At 43.1% G+C, this 21099-nt stretch overlaps 1 protein-coding gene across 5 annotated transcripts in view; it reads left to right on the forward strand.

The window, feature by feature from the left end:
* The first annotated feature begins 5881 nt into the window (after positions 1 to 5881).
* MED10 (mediator complex subunit 10) overlaps positions 5882 to 21099 on the forward strand; it is a 94176-nt gene continuing 78958 nt past the window's right edge. For 2 of the 5 annotated variants that reach the window (XM_036308977.1, XM_036308976.1), the window contains exons 1-3: positions 5883 to 6091; positions 7261 to 7344; positions 10317 to 10419. In XM_036308977.1, coding sequence (XP_036164870.1) covers positions 5970 to 6091; positions 7261 to 7344; positions 10317 to 10419 — 309 coding nt within the window. In that variant the 5' untranslated portion in view covers positions 5883 to 5969. Of the gene's footprint in view, positions 6092 to 7260; positions 7345 to 10316; positions 10420 to 12147; positions 12992 to 21099 lie in introns of those variants that run through there. The other 3 variants (XM_036308973.1, XM_036308975.1, XM_036308978.1) reach the window with 3 other exon arrangements.

Genomic DNA, 21099 nt, shown 5'->3' on the forward strand with positions numbered 1-21099 from the left:
CAGATGGCCATTATTATGATTGTTATTTGTCCTAATGTGGTGCTCATGGAAATGTATCTCTCAGATCTCTGATTACAGGGCCTGTAATTGACCAAGGGCTGTGATGCTCCACTCTGAGATCTATGGCAGCTTTGACTAGTACTCCAGTGGGCTGCTTCCAGCCAATGACTGAATAAAGCAGGGAGGCTAAAGCTTATTCATCCCGAGAGACCTGGGACTTGCTGATGAGGGATTTGGGTTTGAGGACTCTGTAGAGGTCTTACTGAACTCTCCTTAGAAATGCACTGAAGTCTCTAATGCTTCTAGCTTTCCTTCCTTCCTTCCTTCCTTCCTTCCTTCCTTCCTTCCTTCCTTCCTTCCTTCCTTCCTTCCTTCCCCCTTTCTTTCCTTCTCCCTTCTCCTCCTTCCCTCCCTGCTTCCTCCCTTCTCTCCTGCTCTTGGGGTCAGACCTACATCTTGGTCTGATAGTTCTTCTAGATATTTCTGTTTTCTTCCCCATTTTATGTAACAGTTTCCCTAAAACTTCCTTACATATTTAATCCCATCTTGGGATCTGACTCCAGAGGACCTGAACTAGCACAACTAAAACCATTTGCTAGAAGGTTAAGGAGATTAACACTAGTTCTTGTGTCCTAGGCACTAACAAGCATGTCTGTTCAAAGTTGTGTAGACCTTGATTGTGTCCCTTCTTAGTTTCCATCTTTCATACTGGAGAGTCTTAATAGATTTTTACTTAGTTTTATGACAAAATCTGCTTCATTTTGCTTATTTCAGGTGCTCTTTGTTGGGTAGGGTCCTGATTATCTGTCTTTCTTGGTCAGAACCAGAAGCAGGTGTTAAAGGTCCATGTGTGTGCTGATTTTCTGCAAGGTAAGATGTTGTTTTCTGGATCATCACACATAGAAGAGCATACTTGAGCACAACTCATTTCTCTTTGGCGTGTTTAAGACAGACTTAGATTTCAGCTGAAGGTCATTAATTTTTACAGAAAACTATGTGGTATCAGGACTTAAGCAGTGTACTGAAGGAACTCGTACGGTGAAAATGGGTATGAAGTCTAAAAAGTTTATATGTCTGTGTTTGTGTGTCTGGATGTATAATTGTTGAAAGAGTTAGATATCTTTTCTTATTCCATTTCTGTGATTTTCCATGTCCTCTCTTGAATTTATGACAAATTTTTCATAGAAATTTGATAGTGAAAGTCAACTGCACACTTCTGTTACCTGATTGGGTCACTTGCCAATCTGTAGGCTTTATAAGTGTAATCTCGTTTTGTAGTTTTTAAAATATTGTTACACTTTCACTACCCAGAATTCCAAGGTAGAACCACAAATGTTGTATGTAAAAGAAAATGAAGGAAAATCTTACTGTTTCTTAGTACTTAATAATTTAAAAACAAGACACAATTTATATTTTTTGTTGCATAAGTCATGCCCTCTCATTGATATGTGAACCTACTAGAATGAGTGGTAAATCTAATTTATTTGAACATTCATGTGTCAGTGTGGCTCTTGGGGAGAAAACAATATCAGCATCCTCTACCAGCTAGAATTATTCTGCCTCCCAATTGTCTATTTAGGGAAATTTTTTGGCCCATAGCTGACCATCCATGGTGCAAATTATAGTAGCTTTCTCTTAGGGTTATGAAGAATAAATAAGAAAATCTATATAAATTGCTATTGTCATCAGTATGATCATGATCATGATCATCATCATCATCATCATCACTATCATTAAAACAACAGAGTTACACATCTTCCCCCTGCTAGAATGGCTAATGTGCTGAAAATCCACAAAGTGTAAAGCAGAAACCAGCTGTTTTGCCCTCTTGGCAGGATAGCTGCATTAAAAAAAAATTAAGCTGAATCTAGTTCTCAGAATAAATTAGAATGAATGGCAAAAAGATGCTCCAAATGCCATCACCAAGGGCCATGAGTGCTGATGGAGCAGCAATAATGTGAATGAAAACACACACACCACCCAAAACCAGCCTCCAGATTCCAAGGTCACAAAGATTTAGCAGTAAGGAAATTTCCCAGCGGCCGATCATGTTGACAGAGGGAAAACAAGGCAGCCAGCTCTCCAGTCAGCGGAGCTCAGAGGGCTTTCTGCATGCAGCATCCTACCAGGTACACCTGACTTGCTGGAATTTTTCAGCCTAATTTCATCTACATTTGGAGCCTGGGGTGTTAAAATTTTAAAATGGTTCTTGCAAACAAAGCAACAGTATTTAGGATGTTAAGGGAAAACAGTCACTACTTAGATGTTTGAGGAGGCAAAGGGTGAATTTCAAATGTAGATTTCAGTGGCTTTTGAATGCCTTTTGTTTCAGTAGAGAATAGTCAATGGAGCAATAATTTTGGACAACTGTGAGATAAGTGCTTTAGAAATGCTTTTAAAGTCTTGTGTATTCAGTGGATCTCAATGGCTCCATTTGGGATGGTTTCAAAAGTCAGACTTTAAAACCTCAATTTTTGTTCTCTCTCTAGCCAATGCAAATAAGAGGCAAGGGGAAGTAGAAAGTTTATAGAAACGAAAATTGGAGCTGAAATGTAGGTACTGATACCATAATTGCACTCATTATGACCTGACACTAATATTGAATATCGCAGTCACAATGTAGAGCTGGGACTAGTGTTTCTGAACAGAAGAGGAAGGTTGAATTGTGTCCTGGAAAAAAGATATGTTGGAATCCTAACTCCCAGTACCTCAGAATGTGACCTTTTTTGGAAATAGGGTCTTTGTAGATATGATCGAGTTAAAATCAGATCATCAGGGCGGGCTCTAATCCAAAATGACTGGGGGAAAGGGGAAAATTCTGAGACAGACAGGTAGGGAGAAGGCCATGAGGGCATGCAGGCAGAGATCAGGGTGATGCTTTCACAAGCCAAGGAACCCCGAAGATTGCCATCAAACCCCCAGAATCCAAGGGAGAGGCCTGGAACAGATTCTGCCATAGTCTTAGAAGGAACCAACCCTGCCAACACCTTGAACTCAAAGTTCTGGCCTCTAGACATGTGAGAGAATACATTTCTGTTGGTTAAGGCCACCTGGTCTGTGATATTTCTTGCAGCAGCCCCAGGGAATTAATACAAGGGTAGCGTAACAGACCAGGATGACTGTTATTAGGCAAGCAAAAGCAGCAGTGCAGATATCTCCACTTCTGTCAGAAACTGGCCCTTGCAGGCGATACAGGCAAGTACAGGAGTAGAGAGAAACAACTCAGTAAATGCTGAAACAAACAAAAAAACATAGGAAAGGGGCACCGCAGATGAGCCATCAGTCAAAACTGCAGAAGAAAAGGAACACTCGTGCACTGCTGGTGGGAATGCAGACTGGTGCAGCCACTATGGAAGACAGTATGGAGTTTCCTCAAAAAACTGAAAATGGAACTCCCATTTGACCCAGTGATCCCTCTTCTAGGAATATATCCCAAGAAAACAGAAACACCAATCAGAAAGGATATATGCACCCCTATGTTCATAGCAGCACAATTCACCATAGCTAAGATCTGGAAACAGCCTAAGTGCCCATCAGTAGATGAATGGATTAGAAAACTGTGGTACATCTACATGATGGAATACTATGCTGCTGTAAAAAAGAAGGAATTCTTACCATTTGCAACAGCATGGATGGAACTGGAGAGCATTATGCAAAGTGAAATAAACCTGTCAATGAAGGAAAAATACCACATGATCCCATTCATTTATGGATAATAAAGACCATTATAAACTTATGAACAAAAATAGATACAGAGGCAGAGCAGCCTCAAACAGACTGTCAAACTATAGTGGGAAGGCCGGGGAGGGTTGCAGGGCAGGAGGGGTGGGGTAAGACTTGTATGCATGCATATAAGCATAACCAATGGACATAAGACACTGGGGGGTAGGGGAGGCCAGGGAATTGTCAAGGGTGGGGAAAAAAGGAGACATATGTAATACTCTTTGTAATACTTTAAGCAATAAAACAATTTAAAAAAAAAACTGCAGAAGAACCCATTTCTCTTAATTATTTGGAAAGCAAGTTGCTGCCAGGTTCTATCCCCACATACAAGAATAACTTCCTGAGGAGTTACATTCATAGTGGAAAAGTAGGCGTTTGGTTTCTTTTTGCTTCTTCCTTTGTCTCCTTTTCCTGTAGCCTTTAAATAATAAAAAATCATTTATTGAGCTAGTTGGCATATACTTGGGACTCTGAGGAATATTTAAGTTTAGATTCCTGTCCTCAAAATGTCTAAAATATAATGGGGAAGCTTAGGTATGAAAAATAAATTTTAATGACAATTCAGGAGATTCAATGTCTAAATAAGGGCAGACAATAGCAAGGACATAAGGAATAGCCACGTGCTACTTACTTCCATGACTGTCTCTAAGGTGACTGGAACTCCAGTGTAAAGTAATACTGAATAGTTGGAATGACAGTTTCATCATTAAGTCTGCTGCCTTCTGCAAGAGTTTACTATTTATCCTTTATTAGATTCAGGACGTTTCTTTCTATTCTTAATTTTCTCAGAGGTTTCTTTTTTTAATTAATCATGAATTTAGGTTGCATTTTATCAAATGTCTACTTTTTAAATCTACCAGGGGTATTTTTCTTCCAAACTCTTTCATGGACTTAGTTATAGAAAAGATTTGAAGATGTTTAACCATTTGTGCAGTCCTAGGAAAAGGCCGGTAGATCATTGTTATTCTTTGCAATATGAAGTGTGACAGGTTGTATTATCTGAAAATGGCTTCAATAAGATTTTCCATGTTAATTGTTCTTCCAACAATGTGATTTGCTTCTTCCATGGACAGGTTGGGTTTAGGTTCCCTCTCCGGAAATCTAAATGTGCCAAGGCTCTGGTAGAAGTGACATGATGGGACTTCTAAGGCTAGGCCATAAAAGGCAGTACAGCTTCTGCCTGCTTCTCTTGAGCTATGTGCTTCTGGAATCCAGCCACGATGAGGTGAGAAACCCCCAAAAGCCTGCAGAGAGATTAACATGGAGGGGGACCCTGGTCTTTCGTCTACAGGTCAGCTGAGCTCCCAGCTGGCATCCACTATCAACATGGCAGCCAAGTGAGCCAGCCACCTTGAAAGCAGAACCTCTAGCCCCAGTGAGGCCACCTCCACCAAAGTGACAAGGAGCTGTGAATGCCATGCACAGCCCACATTACAGATTTGGGAGCAAATAGGAGGATGGTGGTTGTTTTAAGCCACTAAGTTGTAGGAAGGTTTGCTATGTAACAATAGGTACCTGACACATGATAGTTGATTCAATTTGCTTATGTTTTACTTAGGATTTTTTTCCACCCACTCTCAGAAGGAAGATTGGACTGTATTTTCTTTACTTCCTTCTCCCCATCTTGCTATCTGATTTTTCCTATCAAAGTTATACAACCCTTTAAAAATGAGCTGGGATGTGTGCGTCTGTTTAGACAGTCTAATGCAAGAAGCTGTCAGAGATTGATGCCTTTCATTTCTTTAAGAGAGAATTTGCCCACTGACCAGTTTATTGAAAGGTTAGGGTCTATTCTGACTTCCTAGCATTTCTTAAGTTAATTTTTGGTAGTTTCCTAGAAACTTTTCCATATCTTCCAAACTTTCAAAATAACCTCAGGTAACTGTCAGGTCTCATTTTCCTGATTTCCTGACGTGAACAGAGGCTCAGAGACAAGGGAACTTGTTCAGGGCCAGTGGAAGTAGAGCGGGGTCTTGTGCTCCTCACTACAGACCCTTTGTGGCCCTTGCAGCACGCTGGGGAGTCCTGATGACTGACACCTGGTTGTCCGCTCACCGGTGCCGCTTAGGGCTTCTGGGGCGGGGCCTAGATAAAGCCCGCCCCTCCCGCCCCCAAGGCGCTCCGGGATCCAGATCCAGCCCCCTCCTCCCGCCCCTAGAGGAAACGGAAGTGGCGGTGGGCTCGGGCGGAAGCAGGAAGCGGCGGAGCCGGACGACGAGAGTGGTGTTGTGGCGGACCGTGGGGCCATGGCGGAGAAGTTCGACCACCTGGAGGAGCATCTGGAGAAGTTCGTGGAGAACATCCGGCAGCTCGGCATCATCGTCAGCGACTTCCAGCCCAGCAGCCAGGCCGGGCTCAACCAGAAACTGTAAGTGGCGGCCCGAGTCCGCCGGCGTTTCCCGGGGCCGGCCGGGCGGCGTCCGCTCGGGGAGCCGGAATGGGGGTTCAGGGATGGGGAACCGGGACCCGAGAGCCGGGAGCGGGGGGCGGAGAGCGAGGGCCGGGCGGAGAGCCTCGTCCTCTCTCCCTGCTTCCTCTGGGCCTGGTCCCTCCCGGACTCCCCCCGCTCCAGGCTGTGCGCTAGGGCGGGCCGCAGCTGCCGCCGGTTGCCCGCCCGCCTCCTCCCCGCTTGGCCTCGCTGGGACCTGGAGGGCCCAGGCGGAGACGTTATCGTGCCGGACAATACAGTGTCTGTACTGGGGCCACATGCGAGGGAGCCACGCTTCATTATCTCAGCCTCTCCCTGCGCACTTGTGACTCCCAGGGTTTCCTCCTGGACTCTGGGGAATTCGGAGCCTGCCTCTCTCCAGAGGGGAGGCGGGCTTCGCTGGGAGTGCTCTGACACCACCTGCTGCAGAGGCCTGCCTGCGGAGGAATTGAAGGCGGGGTGGGGGTGGGGGCGTGAGAAAGGCCGCAGACCGTTTATTAAGTAATATTTTTTGGCAACAGCGTTGTGCTGGCCGTAGCGTTAGGCCCTGGCATGGACCGAGGCAAACACGCGAAGAGAATGCTCTGGAGAAGAGCTCCCAGCGTTACAGGGAGGATAGGCATACAGACATGATTGCAACCCTGTGTTACATGCCCAGTGCTGTGGGACTAGCCCCGTGACAGTGACGTAGGAGGGCTCCCCACCAGGGGAACTAAAATTCAACCAGGTAGTGATGGCATTCCTACCCCCAGACCTGGAGGATGGGTTCTTAAGCTGGAGTCCACTACCCCATGTGTTCTCTGAAACCCACACACAAAATCGCATGCACATCACGGTTATTGTTTTTGAGAGAAGGTTCATGTTTTTCATTAGGTTCTCTAGGGGATTGGTTCCTGCCCCCCAGTATTGGCAATTGCTAGTTTAGGAAGCAAATCAACAAAGATCTGAGGATAGTCTGTAATTCCAAATCCTTCCTTCGAATTCTGTAGGTAACCAAAAAGTTATGAGCTGCGTGTAACCCCTGCATGTGGAAGGAGCACTTTTGTGGGTGGTGCCCATGGTGTCATGGAGAGCTAACCAAATGCCCCCATTTTTGCCTTTTCCCCCAGGAATTTTATTGTGACCGGCTTACAGGATATTGATAAGTGCAGACAGCAGCTTCATGATATTACTGTACCTTTAGAAGTTTTTGAGTAAGTACCATTTCTGATATTCATTCAAGTATAATTCTTGTTTAATTGTAGTGTAATGACTGCTTCAGTCACCGGTGTTTTAGTGCCTGTCGCCTGTCGCTATGTTGTAGGCACAGCCTAGGTGCCTGGAGATATGCCAGTGAAGAAAATAGGCAAATACACCTGCCCACATGGAGTTTCCTGTTCTGATGGTATTAGCAATTTAAAAATCTCAATATTGCCCTAACCGGTTTGGCTCAGTGGATAGAGCATTGGCCTTTGGACTCAAGGGTTCCGGGTTCGATTCCAGTCAAGGGCATGTACCTTGGTTACGGGCACATCCCCAGTGGGGATTGTGTAGGAGCCAGCTGATCGATGTTTCTCTCTCATTGATGTTTCTAACTCTCCATCCCTCTCCCTTCCTCTCTGTCAAAAACCAATAAAATATATTTAAAAAAAAATAAAAAATTAAAAATCTCAATATTGTTGGAAAAGAGTTACTTGTGAATAGAGGCGTATGAAATAGGAAAAACATCATAGACCCTCAAAGTTTTGCTTAGCTAGAAGGACAGCCATATAACTTTCCTTTTTAACTTTAAAAAAAAAAAGAGAGAAAAAAAAAAGTAGAAAGTCTTAAGTGGGTTGTATTTTTAAAAAAATTATAGCCAGAAACAACCTGAAAAGTAATCTGGTCTAGTATCTCTGATACTGCCCTGGGACTGCTACTTCTGGGAGGTGGAGATATACACACACACACACACACACACACACACACACACACACACACTCTGTTGAAAAAAAAGTTTCTTAGGCCAAGTAAGTTTGGGAAGGCTGTTCACAGTTTTCTACAGGAGTTTATATGTGCCTACCACAGTCATGGCCCAGAGAATGCATCCAGGAAATAAACTTCTTACTTTTTTTAATCCAAGCTTTATCACACTGGTTTGGTTATCACACCCCTGATTTCACTGGTGAAGGAACTGATAAGTAACTACAGTGGGCTATTTACTAGTCAGTGTCAGAGTTAAGAGTAAAATCCTGGACTTGTCCTTCCTCAGCCGGTGCTGTTTTCCTGACAGCCTCTTCCTCCTGAAACTGGCTCTGATCTACAGAAGCATGCTAGCCCTTTTTGTGGTATAACTGCAAATGTAAACCACCAATTTCCTTGAACAGTAAAGGAAGAGCTGTTGTTATTTTACATCCCCAGAAGTTAGAGACTCAGCAGCTGTCCACAAAGATAGGACACTCGGGCTGCAGTTTTCACAGGCTTGGCTCCGTCCTTGCCTTTTGGCCATGGTGTCATGTTTTCTCAGCCCCACTGAGTTCTCTGGCTTCAGGTGGGTGAAGGTCATGTGCATGTGCTAAGCTCTGGACTCTTGGTGATGATGCCGGCTTGTGAAGTGTGGGAAGGTGGAGGCTACTTTGCCTTCCTCATTAGTGCTCTTCTGGTCATGACTGTGCAGGATGTGTGTATTGACAGATGCCAGTAACTATTTGAGTCATTAAAGAGGGACAAATGAGAGCAAGATGATGGGGAGAGGTTGCTAAAGGACAGGGGGAGTGGGGCCTCAGCCAGCTAAGCCCCAGTCCCAGCCCCAGCCGGTGGGCAGAGGGGCAGGGGAGACTCACTTGGGGTATTGGGAATGGGTGGCCTCTGGCCTCTAATAAGCAGTGATGCAAACTGTTAGTCATTTTTGCATGAAGTAGAAGGAGTTTCCAGGCTCACGGTGGCCTTCACATACTTGGCAGACACATTGTGTCTGTAACAAAGATAAAGATGTAAGTCTGGGCCCTTCTGTCCAGCACTTCCTGACCTCACAGGGTGGTGTGTTGGCAGAAGTGGGGCCCAATCTGAATAATATTGCTGTTGAATGGTTGTCTATTTAGGACACTTGAATCTGTAAGGTTTTTTTTCTCTGGAAATGGATGGATTTTGTTTAGAGTTAACCATAATTCTGCTTCCTTCATTCCATCATTTCAAAAAACATTGCAATACAATGGAATTTCTAGAACTTGTGATTTGTTAATTTTTGCTGTCTGCCATGATTAGAGTCCAGTTTTTATGCCATTAACAGAAACTTAACAGTGCCTTTGATCTGAAGAGATTTTTTTTTTTTAACTGAAGCATTAAAATACATAAATCAGACTTGGCAATGTGGTGGTGGTAATTTTTGTTTCTTTGTAATGAATAACTCGATTTAATTGAGTGATATAAAGGTCTTCAGGGTACAGAAGTAGGCAGGTGGCGTACAGCTGATAAAATGTACATATTTGTCTAGGCAGTATGCTTAGTGAAATCTTTGGGATAATGAATACATTTTGGAGACAAGTGTTGAAAATTTCAAGAAACAGTTTTATACTGTTAAGTTATTGGAGAGAATCCCTCTCTCTGTTAGATTCAAGTTACTGAGGTTATTTAATGGAACTGAAAGAGTGGAACAGTTTTTAAAGTAATCTTGGGGTTAGCAGGGCCCGGCTATCCACTTGCAGCTCTCCCCCCTTCTTCTTCCAGCAGCCCAAGCTCCCTCCATAGAGGATCCCCAAGGGGACGGGGACCTGGAGAGTAGGCTGTATCTTGGAGGGCTCTCCCTGGCTCCCCCATGTTGCTGGTCCTGAAGCCCTGGCCCACTTTTAGTTCTCTCTCATCAAGAGCTTCCTACCCTCGCAGGTTGTGAGGATCAGATGGTAGTGGCTATGAAGCCTTTGGGAGGCATGGATGCTGCATGTGTGAAGTGGTGTGGCTGTGGAGCTTGCCAGGTTATTAAGTGATCATTACTTGATTTTATGAGTTGTTCATGTTATTACAAGTGATATGAGAGCACATCATCTATCCTTGTATAAATGAAGGAATCCTAACGTACCTGGTTCCCGGACACCATTTCTTCTGAACAGACCGTGTGAAGTTATAGACAACTAATTTTTTTTTCTCCCATAAGAAAACTGAGAATAGATATCAGCCAAGAGAGTGTTAATTACATGTTTCCTGTTTCCAGATACATAGATCAAGGTCGAAACCCACAACTCTACACCAAAGAGTGCCTGGAAAGAGCTCTGGCGAAAAATGAACAAGTTAAAGGGAAGATTGATACAATGAAGGTAAGGCTCTTGTAAACAGAAAACGTCAGGACAGAAAGCCTTAAAAAGCAAATTTGGCTAATCGACTGTCGTTCTTTTCCATACTTGGTAAAACATCACCTGTTTTATTACATTACACAATTGAGATTTCTGAATTGTATGCCAGGTAGTAAACAAAGTTAAATGTCAGTGATGCCTTCTGTTGGGCCTTTTCCGGTAATTGTGGTTCTTTGGTTTGGAGGAGTCTTGAATCCTCATTCTGTTTTTCTTCATGGGTGCTGGTCTCTAGCTTCAGACTCCAGACTTAAACCATATCCCCTGCCACAGAGTTCTCCACAGAGAGCCTGCTCTGTTCCTTTGCTGTGATGAGGCATCTACAGCAGGAAATACGTTGTTTTTTCTTACTTAAATTCACTCAAATATGGTCCCAAATTGGAGCCTGTGTGGTTTGTTTTTCCTCTAATTGGATGGTGCCGTCCCTTTTCTGGTTTCCCGTTTCTGTTGGCCTCATACAGTGAGCCCTCTGCCTCTCCATCCCCATTCCTGATTCTGGCCCAGCCGCATTGTTTCCGTTTCTGTTGTGACCTCTTAGGGTCAGACAGTGTGAGGAGCAAGCAGAGAGACACTCAGGATGACAGTGACAGGCGTCACGGGTGAGGTCGCAGGGCTTCCAGTGTCCCCCCAGGGTATCTGTACTGATGGTAGGCAGCGTGCCTGGAGGTGGCTTTGCTGTCACTGTTAGTGTGGCTTCATTTCTATTTTGTCAGCTTGGGACTGAGTTGCTGTTGAACTCAGTGTCACCCTTGGGGCATAGAACAGTGTTAATCAGTAGTGAGTCTTCGGACTGCTGTGTGAGTGAGTTGCATCGTCAAGCCGAAATCTCTATATGGACAGGGTGTGGTCCAGATGTGTTCTGCTAGGTCCCACCACGCTTCTGTGGGTGATGCAGAGGTTTCCTGTTGGTGGTACTGCACGGGGACTGTGTGATTTATCTTCAGTTTGCCTCTGTTGTTGCTTGGCCTCATTCTGTGTGAGACCTGTGAAGGTCACTGTGCCGTTCCATGGCCTTCCTTTACGCAGTGCGTGTTTATTATCCTGTTGGAGTGCAGTCTCCTTTGAGAGTATTCTTACTTGTGTATTACATCTTTGTTTATATCCATACAGCTTCTTCTTAGTGTAGCTTATAAGAAAGATTTTGAGGTGCTGGTAGGTACTTTGCTGCCTTTAAGACTGGCGTACAACGAATGTTAAGCCGATAAGGGTCAGGAAACCATGGCATTTGGTGTAGACAGGTTTCCAGGTGCTCTGAAAGCTTTGATTGAGCTATTTGCACACAGTGTGTGTGATGTGGTTCAAATCATTAATTGCTTAATTAAGTATTATTTGAAGATTCCTGTTACGTGTGCTGTGTGCAAAAATCATTTCAACCTGTGTGGCTGGCTCCCTATAGGTTGGCCTGCTTTCATTTTGAAGCAGGAGGGAAGAAGTTGTATTTGAAAGGTGAATTTCTCTTTCAGGTAGTTCTTAATGTACCTGTAACATAGTTGCAAGTGTTTTTTGCTGCTGGTTCACCAAGTATTGCATCGGTGGGCATCCGTGGGCAATGAGCAGGCAGCACTGGAACATGGGTTTGCGTGAGGGCAAAGCAGATTCTGTTCGTTCAGAGGGCTCTAGGGGTGGGGGTAGTCTTTAACTTGGGTGATTGGTCACAAACAAAGCTGTTTTGACAGTGTACATTTTTCTTCTTAGAAATTTAAAAGCCTGTTGATTCAAGAGCTTTCTAAAGTCTTTCCAGAAGATATGGCTAAGTACCGAAGCATCCGAGGGGAGGACCATCCCCCGTCGTAACTTTCTCTTCGAACATCTAGTCCTGTGTGAATCGCCGTAACCTTCAGGCAGCTTGTGACTGAGCGGCCTCAGAGACAGGAGGCCTAGAGGACTTTGTAGAGCTGTGCTGCCAGCAGCCCCCTCTTTGCAGAGGGCTGGTGAGCGCACATTTTTTAGTGCGATGCATTTGATCCTGTATGGCAGAATTATCTTGGAAATATTAAATACAGTAGGTAAAGTAAAGGGTTTAAAAATATTACCTAAGACTTTTCTGTTTGTGTACTTCTCCTTTTCATTTTATTATGATGTCAAAGAAAGCTAAAACAATCAAAGAAAAGGTTTAATATGAGAAATACTGGAATTGGTTTTGTATTTTATATTTTCAAGTATAATACATAAAGAATGTGTTTAATGTGACTGTTTACGTGGATTTCAGTTAGACATAAGCATATAATAAAGTCTTTTAAGTACTTATATGACTTACTCCATGTAATTATTTTATAAGATTTTTACAGTATAGTGCAGTGCATCTTGTAAACAGTTATTACTTCCCTAAAGTGTGAATATTATTCATAAAATTTGTTCTTCTGGAAGTGGATCATGGGATTTACTCTTGTTCAAGGTTGCCATACTCATTTTCTAGTCCCCTTAAGCTCTGAAATAACGAGGTATTAGTTTCAAAGGCAAATGTTCATCTATGGGGAACATGAGTAATGTCCCTGGGTAGTTTATTATGTTATTATCAAATAAAAAATATGTGAATGGCTTGTTGAAGTATTGTGGTCAATGACAACCCAGATGCTGACTACTGCTGTTGTCACATGGTAACCCTGAATAACCAGATAGCCTGCTCTGTTGCCACTCACGTGGACAGAAGTAACCTTTCCACCCAAGTGACAGGTACCATTGATCCAAGGAGTGACAGGGTATACAATGCTTGATCCTTTAAAGACCCAGACATGTTAGGGGGCAGCTGTCCTTTTTAAGAGATCCACAAACCCAAGAAGTTACAAAGGAAAAAATGAATACATTTGGCTATATAAATGTTAAAAAACACTCCAAACTAACACGGGGCAAAAACATGAAGTTAAAAAAACAAAATAAACTTCAAAGACAAAATGCTAAGGAAAAATGTGACTGTGTATGACAAAGGGCTAAATATCGATTGTATATAAAGCTCTTACACTAATAATAATAAGATAAACTTATAGAAGAATAGGCAGATGTTCATTGTTACATTGTTTATAATAGGAAAAAAAGGAGAAGGAAAAGCAGTAAGTTGAATGTCCATAAACAGTAGCTAGATTAAATTATGGTTTATCCATTTGATGGAGTACTACACAGTGATTAAAAGAATGAAAGAATAAAGAATATATGCAATGATGAGAGATTGCCAATATATATTGTTATTAAAAAACAAGTTTGTTCAACAAGCATTAATTTAGAGTCTACCTACGGTAGTCTAAGCTATATGCAAATTGGAGTGTTTCTCCAAGGTGATCTGCCCACTGGTGGGACCACTGGGGAGCTTATTAAAAATGCTGATTCTAGGCCCCACTCCTCCAGGGCTGCTGCACTCGAGTCCTTTCCTCCCTTGACTTCTAACCAACATACTCTGCCTGTGAATTCAGTGTTGGGTTTCTCAGGTTCTCTTTCATTGTACACCTTCTCCCTGGGCAAGTTCATCCATCTCATGGCTCCAGTTACACTCTGTGCCAAGATCCCCAGGTTTGTATACATCCCTGCTAAGGGAGTCCTACACATCCTTAACCCAACTTTCTGTTCCTCTCCACTTGGCTGTCTTCCAGGTGCTTCCAGCTCAGTGTCCCTAAAGCTGGACTCAGCATCTTTCCCACCCAAACATCTCCTTGATGTCTCCCTCTCAGAAAGTTGCCCTGCTTTGTGTCCAGGTCCATCATTCTTGCCTCCTTTTTCTCCCTCACCACTTCTGCCTTTGTATGGAGGTGTCACTAAGTCTCCTAAATGCCCCATTTCCTTGCTATTTTTACTCCAGTGATGCTAGTATTTAGTTCTCCCAACATAGCACTTCCCTTCCTTCCTGCTTCATCTCCCTACCTGGCTACTTCACTCATATTCCAGGTTGCAGTGTAAAAGCAACTGCATTAGCTCACCTTCTCTGAGACCTTGGAGCAGAGCTGGTCTATTTGTTAATCTTTCCTTTGACACAGTATCAAAGGCACTGAAAGTTACAGCAGAAACTGTAATCTCCCTAAGAGCCTGGATCATGCCAGCCTTACTCGTTCCTTTGCTCTAGGACAAGCATGTCAAACTCAAAGGCTAACATGGGCCAAATAAGGTTTAAGTTCATGTGGGCCGCCTAAAAACAAAAGCTTCAATTTTCATAAAAACATAGGTTTATTTCGATAGAGACATGCGGGATACAAAGGGCTGAAATAAATGAGTAATCGTTAACATAAAATAATGGAACATTTTAATAAAAATATTTTTTCTTGAACATTAACTTACCAGACATTGAATAACTGCACAAATTAATAAGCGTAATGCAAATAAACCTATTTTTCTTGTTCTCTGAAAGCGGAATACTTCCTGTTCCACACACCAAACAAGTTAGTCCAAGATTAATGACATGGCAAACGGCTGCTAAAATATTCACTGCTAGTATTAGTGGAGAGAAATGGTGCGCCTGCTTGTAAGGCATACAAGGGAAATTAATGCAACATGATTATAGTAATCAGTCATTAGTAAACTTTGTAGTTCGTTATTAATAACTAGAGGCCTGGTGCATGAAATTCGTGCACTCGGGGGTCCCTCAGCCCAGCCTGCTCCCTCTCGCAGTCTGGAAGCCCTTGGGGGCTGGCAGTCGGGACATCCTTAGCGCTGCTGCAGAGGCAGGAGAGGCTCCTGCCACCACTGCTGCACACGCCAGCCGTGAGCCCGGCTTCTGCCTGAGCAGCACTCCCCCTGTGGGAGCGCACTGACCACCAGGGGACAGCTCCTGCGTTGAGCATCTGTCCCCTGGTTGTCAGTGTGTGTCATGGCAACAGATTGTTCTGCTGTTCGGTTGATTTGCATATTAGCCTTTTATTATATAGGATTATGTGTAACGGGATACTGTAAAAATTAAGTTATGAAATTTTTATTCAATGTTTCTTACATACTATTATATTGGCTGGGCCACAAAAATATTCACTGTGGGCCGCGAGTTTGACATGCTTGCTCTGGGACTTAACAATGTGTCTGATACAAACCAGTCAGTCTAGGTATTTGGGGAATCATGCATGGATCCAGCAGTGGCCAAGTGAAACTGCACAAAGCAGTTGTGTGACAGAGCGGAAGTGAAGTGTCACAATTGCATTAGACCCTGGAAAGGACTGTTCTATTCCCACAGGAGGAAAGTTCTGGGTGTTGCCCAGACCATACATCTACACTATGACATAACAGGGAGCAGAGCTCATGATGTGAAGAAAATGGCTAGACTCCATCAAAAGCAGTTCTGGTGGCTGGCTGAGGACTCTGTAGCTGAAACTGAATGGAGACGGTTTTTAAATGATCTTTCCGGACCACCATGTGTGTTTCTGCACAAAAAAAAAGACCTGGTTCACAATGGCTTCACATTCTCCTTCACTCCCTTCATCCTGGCCCATTTAGAATCTGTTGAGGGCAGGCTGTTTGCAGGGACTTCTGGTCCATTAACTTTGCCTTTGCCCACCTGAGCTGCTGTCCCTGGATCAGCGACGTAGGTCTTTCTCATGTTTGCCTCTTTCCTTTTTGGGACCCTCACACAGCCTTTGGCCAAATTTTGGTTGTTGACAAAAACATCCGGATATGTGATAACTATTCCTATTATTATAGAAAGAATGTTGCTTGTCTTAAAGGGCACAGCCATATGTTTATTTGACTCTAAAATGACTTCATATCCAATTTATTATAGTTTTTAAGAATCTATTGTAATACCATTTTTTGTCCAGGGCTATACCAAATACAAATAACTTTATTACATAGCATTCATTATCATTGAATTGTTGCACCCCAACTTTAGATTTCATTGATTTTTTTTAACATAAAAATTTTAATGCATGTACTTGCATTTCTTAGGTAAAAATGAAAAGTCAAATAGTTTTGTATTAAGGTGAAGGTGAAATCACTATAACAAGGAGACCAAAAATAAAGGTAAAATAGAAGATTGTTTCTCTTACTTGCAGCCTGACTGGTCTCGGTCGGCGGGGCAGCTGTATTAAACAAGACCATTAATTGACTGCCTTTTGGGAGCTGCCCTATGGAGAGGCCCACATGGCAAGAGACAGGTGCCTCTGGCCCAGAGCCCAGCCACTGCCCAGCAGTACATATCTGTGCCCCTTTTCCCAGTGGACACAGGCCATACGTTCAGAGTTTAAGACAGAGGACTTGTGAAAACACTAATCTAGTGTGTGTCCATGAGAAAACGGCACCATTTGTCTTCCTTGTCCCATATGATTTTTTTTTTTTTGCTTTTTGAAAGGAAGAAATGGAATTATACAAAAAGAAAAAAAAGACACAGGCCTCTGGCTCGGTAATAAGGAAGAAATGTGGGTGACAGTGAAAGTTCTAAAGCTGAGAAAGCAGGAATCTTTGCAGACGGCCTTGACACACACACACACTTCAGAAAATCCTCATTATTGCAGATGTGCTGAGGGTGGGACTGGCTTCCATGCAGCAGGAAAACTCAGCAGTGCGGGAAAGGTGTGTGCTGCCCAGGCAGCTCTGACACAGGTAATAGCCACTGTGGGAGCTTCGGGAGCTCTGGGGCCGAGGTTCACGGAGGGGATCCCGGGCCCCGTGTGGGGCAGTGCTGGGTGATGCTCATGTGGATGCTCTGGGAGAGGATATCTGACACATGCAGTGCACATCCTCGTCCTCGTTTGATATGAGCCTACGGAGGGGGATGTTTGTATCTTTCTGTTGAGCTGGTGAGTACAGGCTCCCTCAGGTAGCACACCATCCACAGGCTCTCACTAAGCATTTCTGTGAGAACCATTTTAAAAACAAACATTGAAAATGGCTCGCTTCATTTGGTGAACACACAGAAATGCGATGCACACATCCATTTAGTTTTAAAGCACCTCGGAGATACAGGAGCAGGCCAGTGCTGATTCGTGGCCATCGCTGGCTACAGTTACTTATGTTACCCAGAGCCCGTGCTGCAGGTTCACGTTCCCACGTGCAGATTTTATGGCGTCCAAACACAACCATGTTTACTCGCTACCATGCTTGGAACATTTTAGCTCTCAGTAAATAGTGACCAGTCAATAGGAGTCACTTCCTTTCATTAATTCTCTCTTAATTCTACTGAGTCCCATTGCTAGTCTTGGTTCCCAGAGCAGCTGTTTGGTTTTCTTGGCTGCTAACACATTGGCCCAGCGGGACACTTAGCACCGGTTGGAGGAGGGTGAGGAGGAAGATGGAGATGCTGTGATGTCCCCATGGTGGGCAACGACATGCTTGGTAAGACAGTGCTCAGGCCCTTTGTTATTTCCTTCTAAACTTTTCCTGCCAAGACATGGAATAAGACAGATTGGCCGCTCCTGTGATGTGGGCACAGACAAGTGGGGTCACAGGAGCAGTCTTTTTTGCCACTTTTATGGCAGAGCCATTAGGATAATGAGAGCTGAAGGGAGGCCAGGACTGCTCTGCAGCTGAACACACACAGGCTGCAAGAACAAGGGATGCGCTGACGGAATATTTATTTCTGACTTTATTTATAGCATCGTCTGGTGCAGAATCCAAAATCAGCAAAGCAGCAGATAGGTGGGACCGCCCTCACATGGTACTCAGGCTGTCAGACTTGTCCCTTTGTTTTCTTTCATGTCCCAGTCCACGTCCAGCTCTGCACTGTATCAGTTTACCCGGGCTCCGTGGAGTTCTGTGACTGAGTTCCATTTCACAAGGCCTTTTACTGCCCGGTAATTAGGGGACTCATGTGCGAGACAAGCAGGATTGCTGGAATCTTGCTTTCAGCAGGGCTTTTCCGACTTTTTATTTTTGTGAGTCCCCATTAGACTAGGATTTTTCACAAAGGTTCAGAAACATTTATTTATTTTTTTATTTATTGCTTAAAGTATTACAAAGGGTATTACATATGTGTCCATTTTATCCCCCCGCCCTAGACAGTCCCCTAGCCTCCCCTATCCCCCAGTGTCTTATGTCCATTGGTTATGCTTATATGAATGCATACAAGTCCTTTAGTTGATCTCTTACCCCCCTACCTCCTGCCCCCCAACCCTCCCCGGCCTTCCCGCTGCAGTTTGACAATCTGCTTGAGGTAGCTCTGCCTCTGTATCTATTATTGTTCATAAGTTTATAATGGTCTCTATTATCCATGAATGAGTGAGATCATGTGGTATTTTTCCTTCATTGACTGGCTTATTTCACTTAGCATAATGCTCTCCAGTTCCATCCATGAAGTTGCAAATGGTAAGAGTTCCTTCCTTTTTAGAGCAGCATAGTATTCCATCGTGTAGATGTACCACAGTTTTCTAATCCATTCATCTGCTGATGGGCACTTAGGCTGTTTCCAGATCTTAGCTATGGTGAATTGTGCTGCTATGAACATAGGGGTGCATATATCCTTTCTGATTGGTGTTTCTGGTTTCTTGGGATATATTCCTAGAAGTGGGATCACAGGGTCAAATGGGAGTTCCATTTTCAGTTTTTTAAGGAAACTCCATACTGTCTTCCATAGTGGCTGCACCAGTCTGCATTCCCACTAGCAGTGCACAAGTGTTCCTTTTTTTCCACATCCTCTCCAGCACTTGTCGTTTGTTGATTTGTTGATGATAGCCAGTCTGACAGGTGTGAGATGGTACCTCATTGTTGTTTTGATTTGCATCTCTCGGATGATTAGTGACTTTGAGCATGTTTTCATATGTCTCTTGGCTTTCTGAATGTCCTCTTTTGAAAGGTGTCTATTTAGGTCCTTTGCCCATTTTTTGATTGGATTGTTTATCTTCCTTTTGTTAAGTTGTATGAGTTCCCTATAAATTTTGGAGATTAGGCCCTTATCGGATATGACATTGGCAAATATGTTTTCCCACACAGTGGGTTTTCTCGTTGTTTTGTTGATGGTTTCTTTTGCTGTGCAGAAGCTTTTTATTTTGATGTAGTCCCATTTGTTCATTTTTTCTTTCGTTTCAAGTGCCCTAGGAGCTGTATCAGTGAAGAAATTGCTTCGGCATATGTCTGAGATTTTGTTGCCTTTGGATTCTTCTAGAATTTTTATGGTTTCCTGTCGTATATTTAAGTCCTTTATCCATTTTGAGTTTATTTTTGTGTATGGTGTAAGTTGGTGGTCTAGTTTCATTTTCTTGCATATATCTGTCCAATTTTCCCAACACCATTTATTGAAGAGACTATCTTGGCTCCATTGCATGTTCTTGCCTCCTTTGTCAAATATTAATTGAGCATATTGGTTCGGGCCGATTTCTGGGCTCTCTATTCTATTCCATTGATCTATATGCCTATTGTTGTGCCAGTACCAGGCAGTTTTGAGAACAGTGGCTTTGTAATACATCTTGATATCTGGTATTGAGATCCCACCTACTTTGTTCTTTTTCAGGATTGCTGCAGCTATTCGGGGTCTTTTTTTATTCCAGATGAGTTTTTGGAGAGTTCGTTCTAGATCTCTGAAGTATGCTGTTGGTATTTTAATGGGAAGTGCGTTGAATTTATAGATTGCTTTGGGTAGTATGGACATTTTAATGATGTTGATTCTACCAATCCATGAACACGGTATGTTCTTCCATCTGTTTATGTCTTCCTCTATATCTTTTCTCAATGTCCTGTAGTTTTCTGAGTAGAGGTCTTTTACCTCTTTAGTTAAGTTTATTCCTAGGTAGCTTAGTTTTTTTGGTGCGATGGTAAACGGGATTGTTTTTATAATCTCTCTTTCTGAAAGTTCACTATTGGTGTATACAAATGCCTCAGATTTCTTGGGGTTAATTTTGTATCCTGCTACATTGCCAAATTCATGTATTAAGTCTAGTAGCTTTTTGATGGAGTCTCTAGGGTTTTGTATGTATAATATCATGTCATCTGCAAATAAGGACAGTTTTACTTCCTCTTTTCCAATTTGGATGCCTTTTATTTCTTCTTCTTGCCGAATTACAATGGCTAACACTTCCAGTACTATGTTGAACAGGAGTGGTGAGAGGGGGCATCCCTGTCTTGTTCCTCTTCTTAGGGGAAATGGTGTTAGTTTTTGTCCATTGAGTATGATGCTGGCTGTGGGCCTGTCATATATGGCTTTTATTATGTTGAGGTATGATCCTTCTACTCCCACCTTGCTGAGAGCTTTTATCAAAAATGGGTGTTGAATTTTGTCAAATGCGTTTTCTGCATCAATTGATATGACCATGTGGTTTTTTTCTTTCAATTTGTTTATGTGATGTATCACGTTTATTGATTTGCGGATATTGTACCATCCTTGCATCCCTGGGATAAATCCTACTTGGTCATGGTGTATGATCTTTCTGATGTACTGCTGGATCCGATTTGCTAAGATTTTGGCATCTATGTTCATGAGCGATATTGGCCTGTAATTCTCTTTCATTGTGTTGTCTTTACCTGGTTTTGGTATTAGGGTGATGCTGGCTTCATAGAATGAGCTTGGAAGTGTTCCTTCCTCTTGAATTTTTTGTAGTAGTCTGAGGAGGATAGGTTTTAGTTCTTCCTTGAATGTTTGGTAAAACTCCCCTGTGAAGCCGTTTGGTCCTGGGCTTTTGTTTGCTGAAGCTTTTTGATGAGTGCTTCAATTTCTTCCATAGTTATTGGCCTGTTGAGATTTTTAGATTCTTCCTGATTGAGTTTTGGAATGTTGTATTTTTCTAGGAATTTGTCCATTTCCTCCAGGTTGTCTAG

The sequence above is a fragment of the Myotis myotis genome, unplaced genomic scaffold, assembly GCF_014108235.1.
Source record: "Myotis myotis isolate mMyoMyo1 unplaced genomic scaffold, mMyoMyo1.p scaffold_m19_p_5, whole genome shotgun sequence".
Taxonomy (NCBI): Eukaryota; Metazoa; Chordata; class Mammalia; order Chiroptera; family Vespertilionidae; genus Myotis; species Myotis myotis.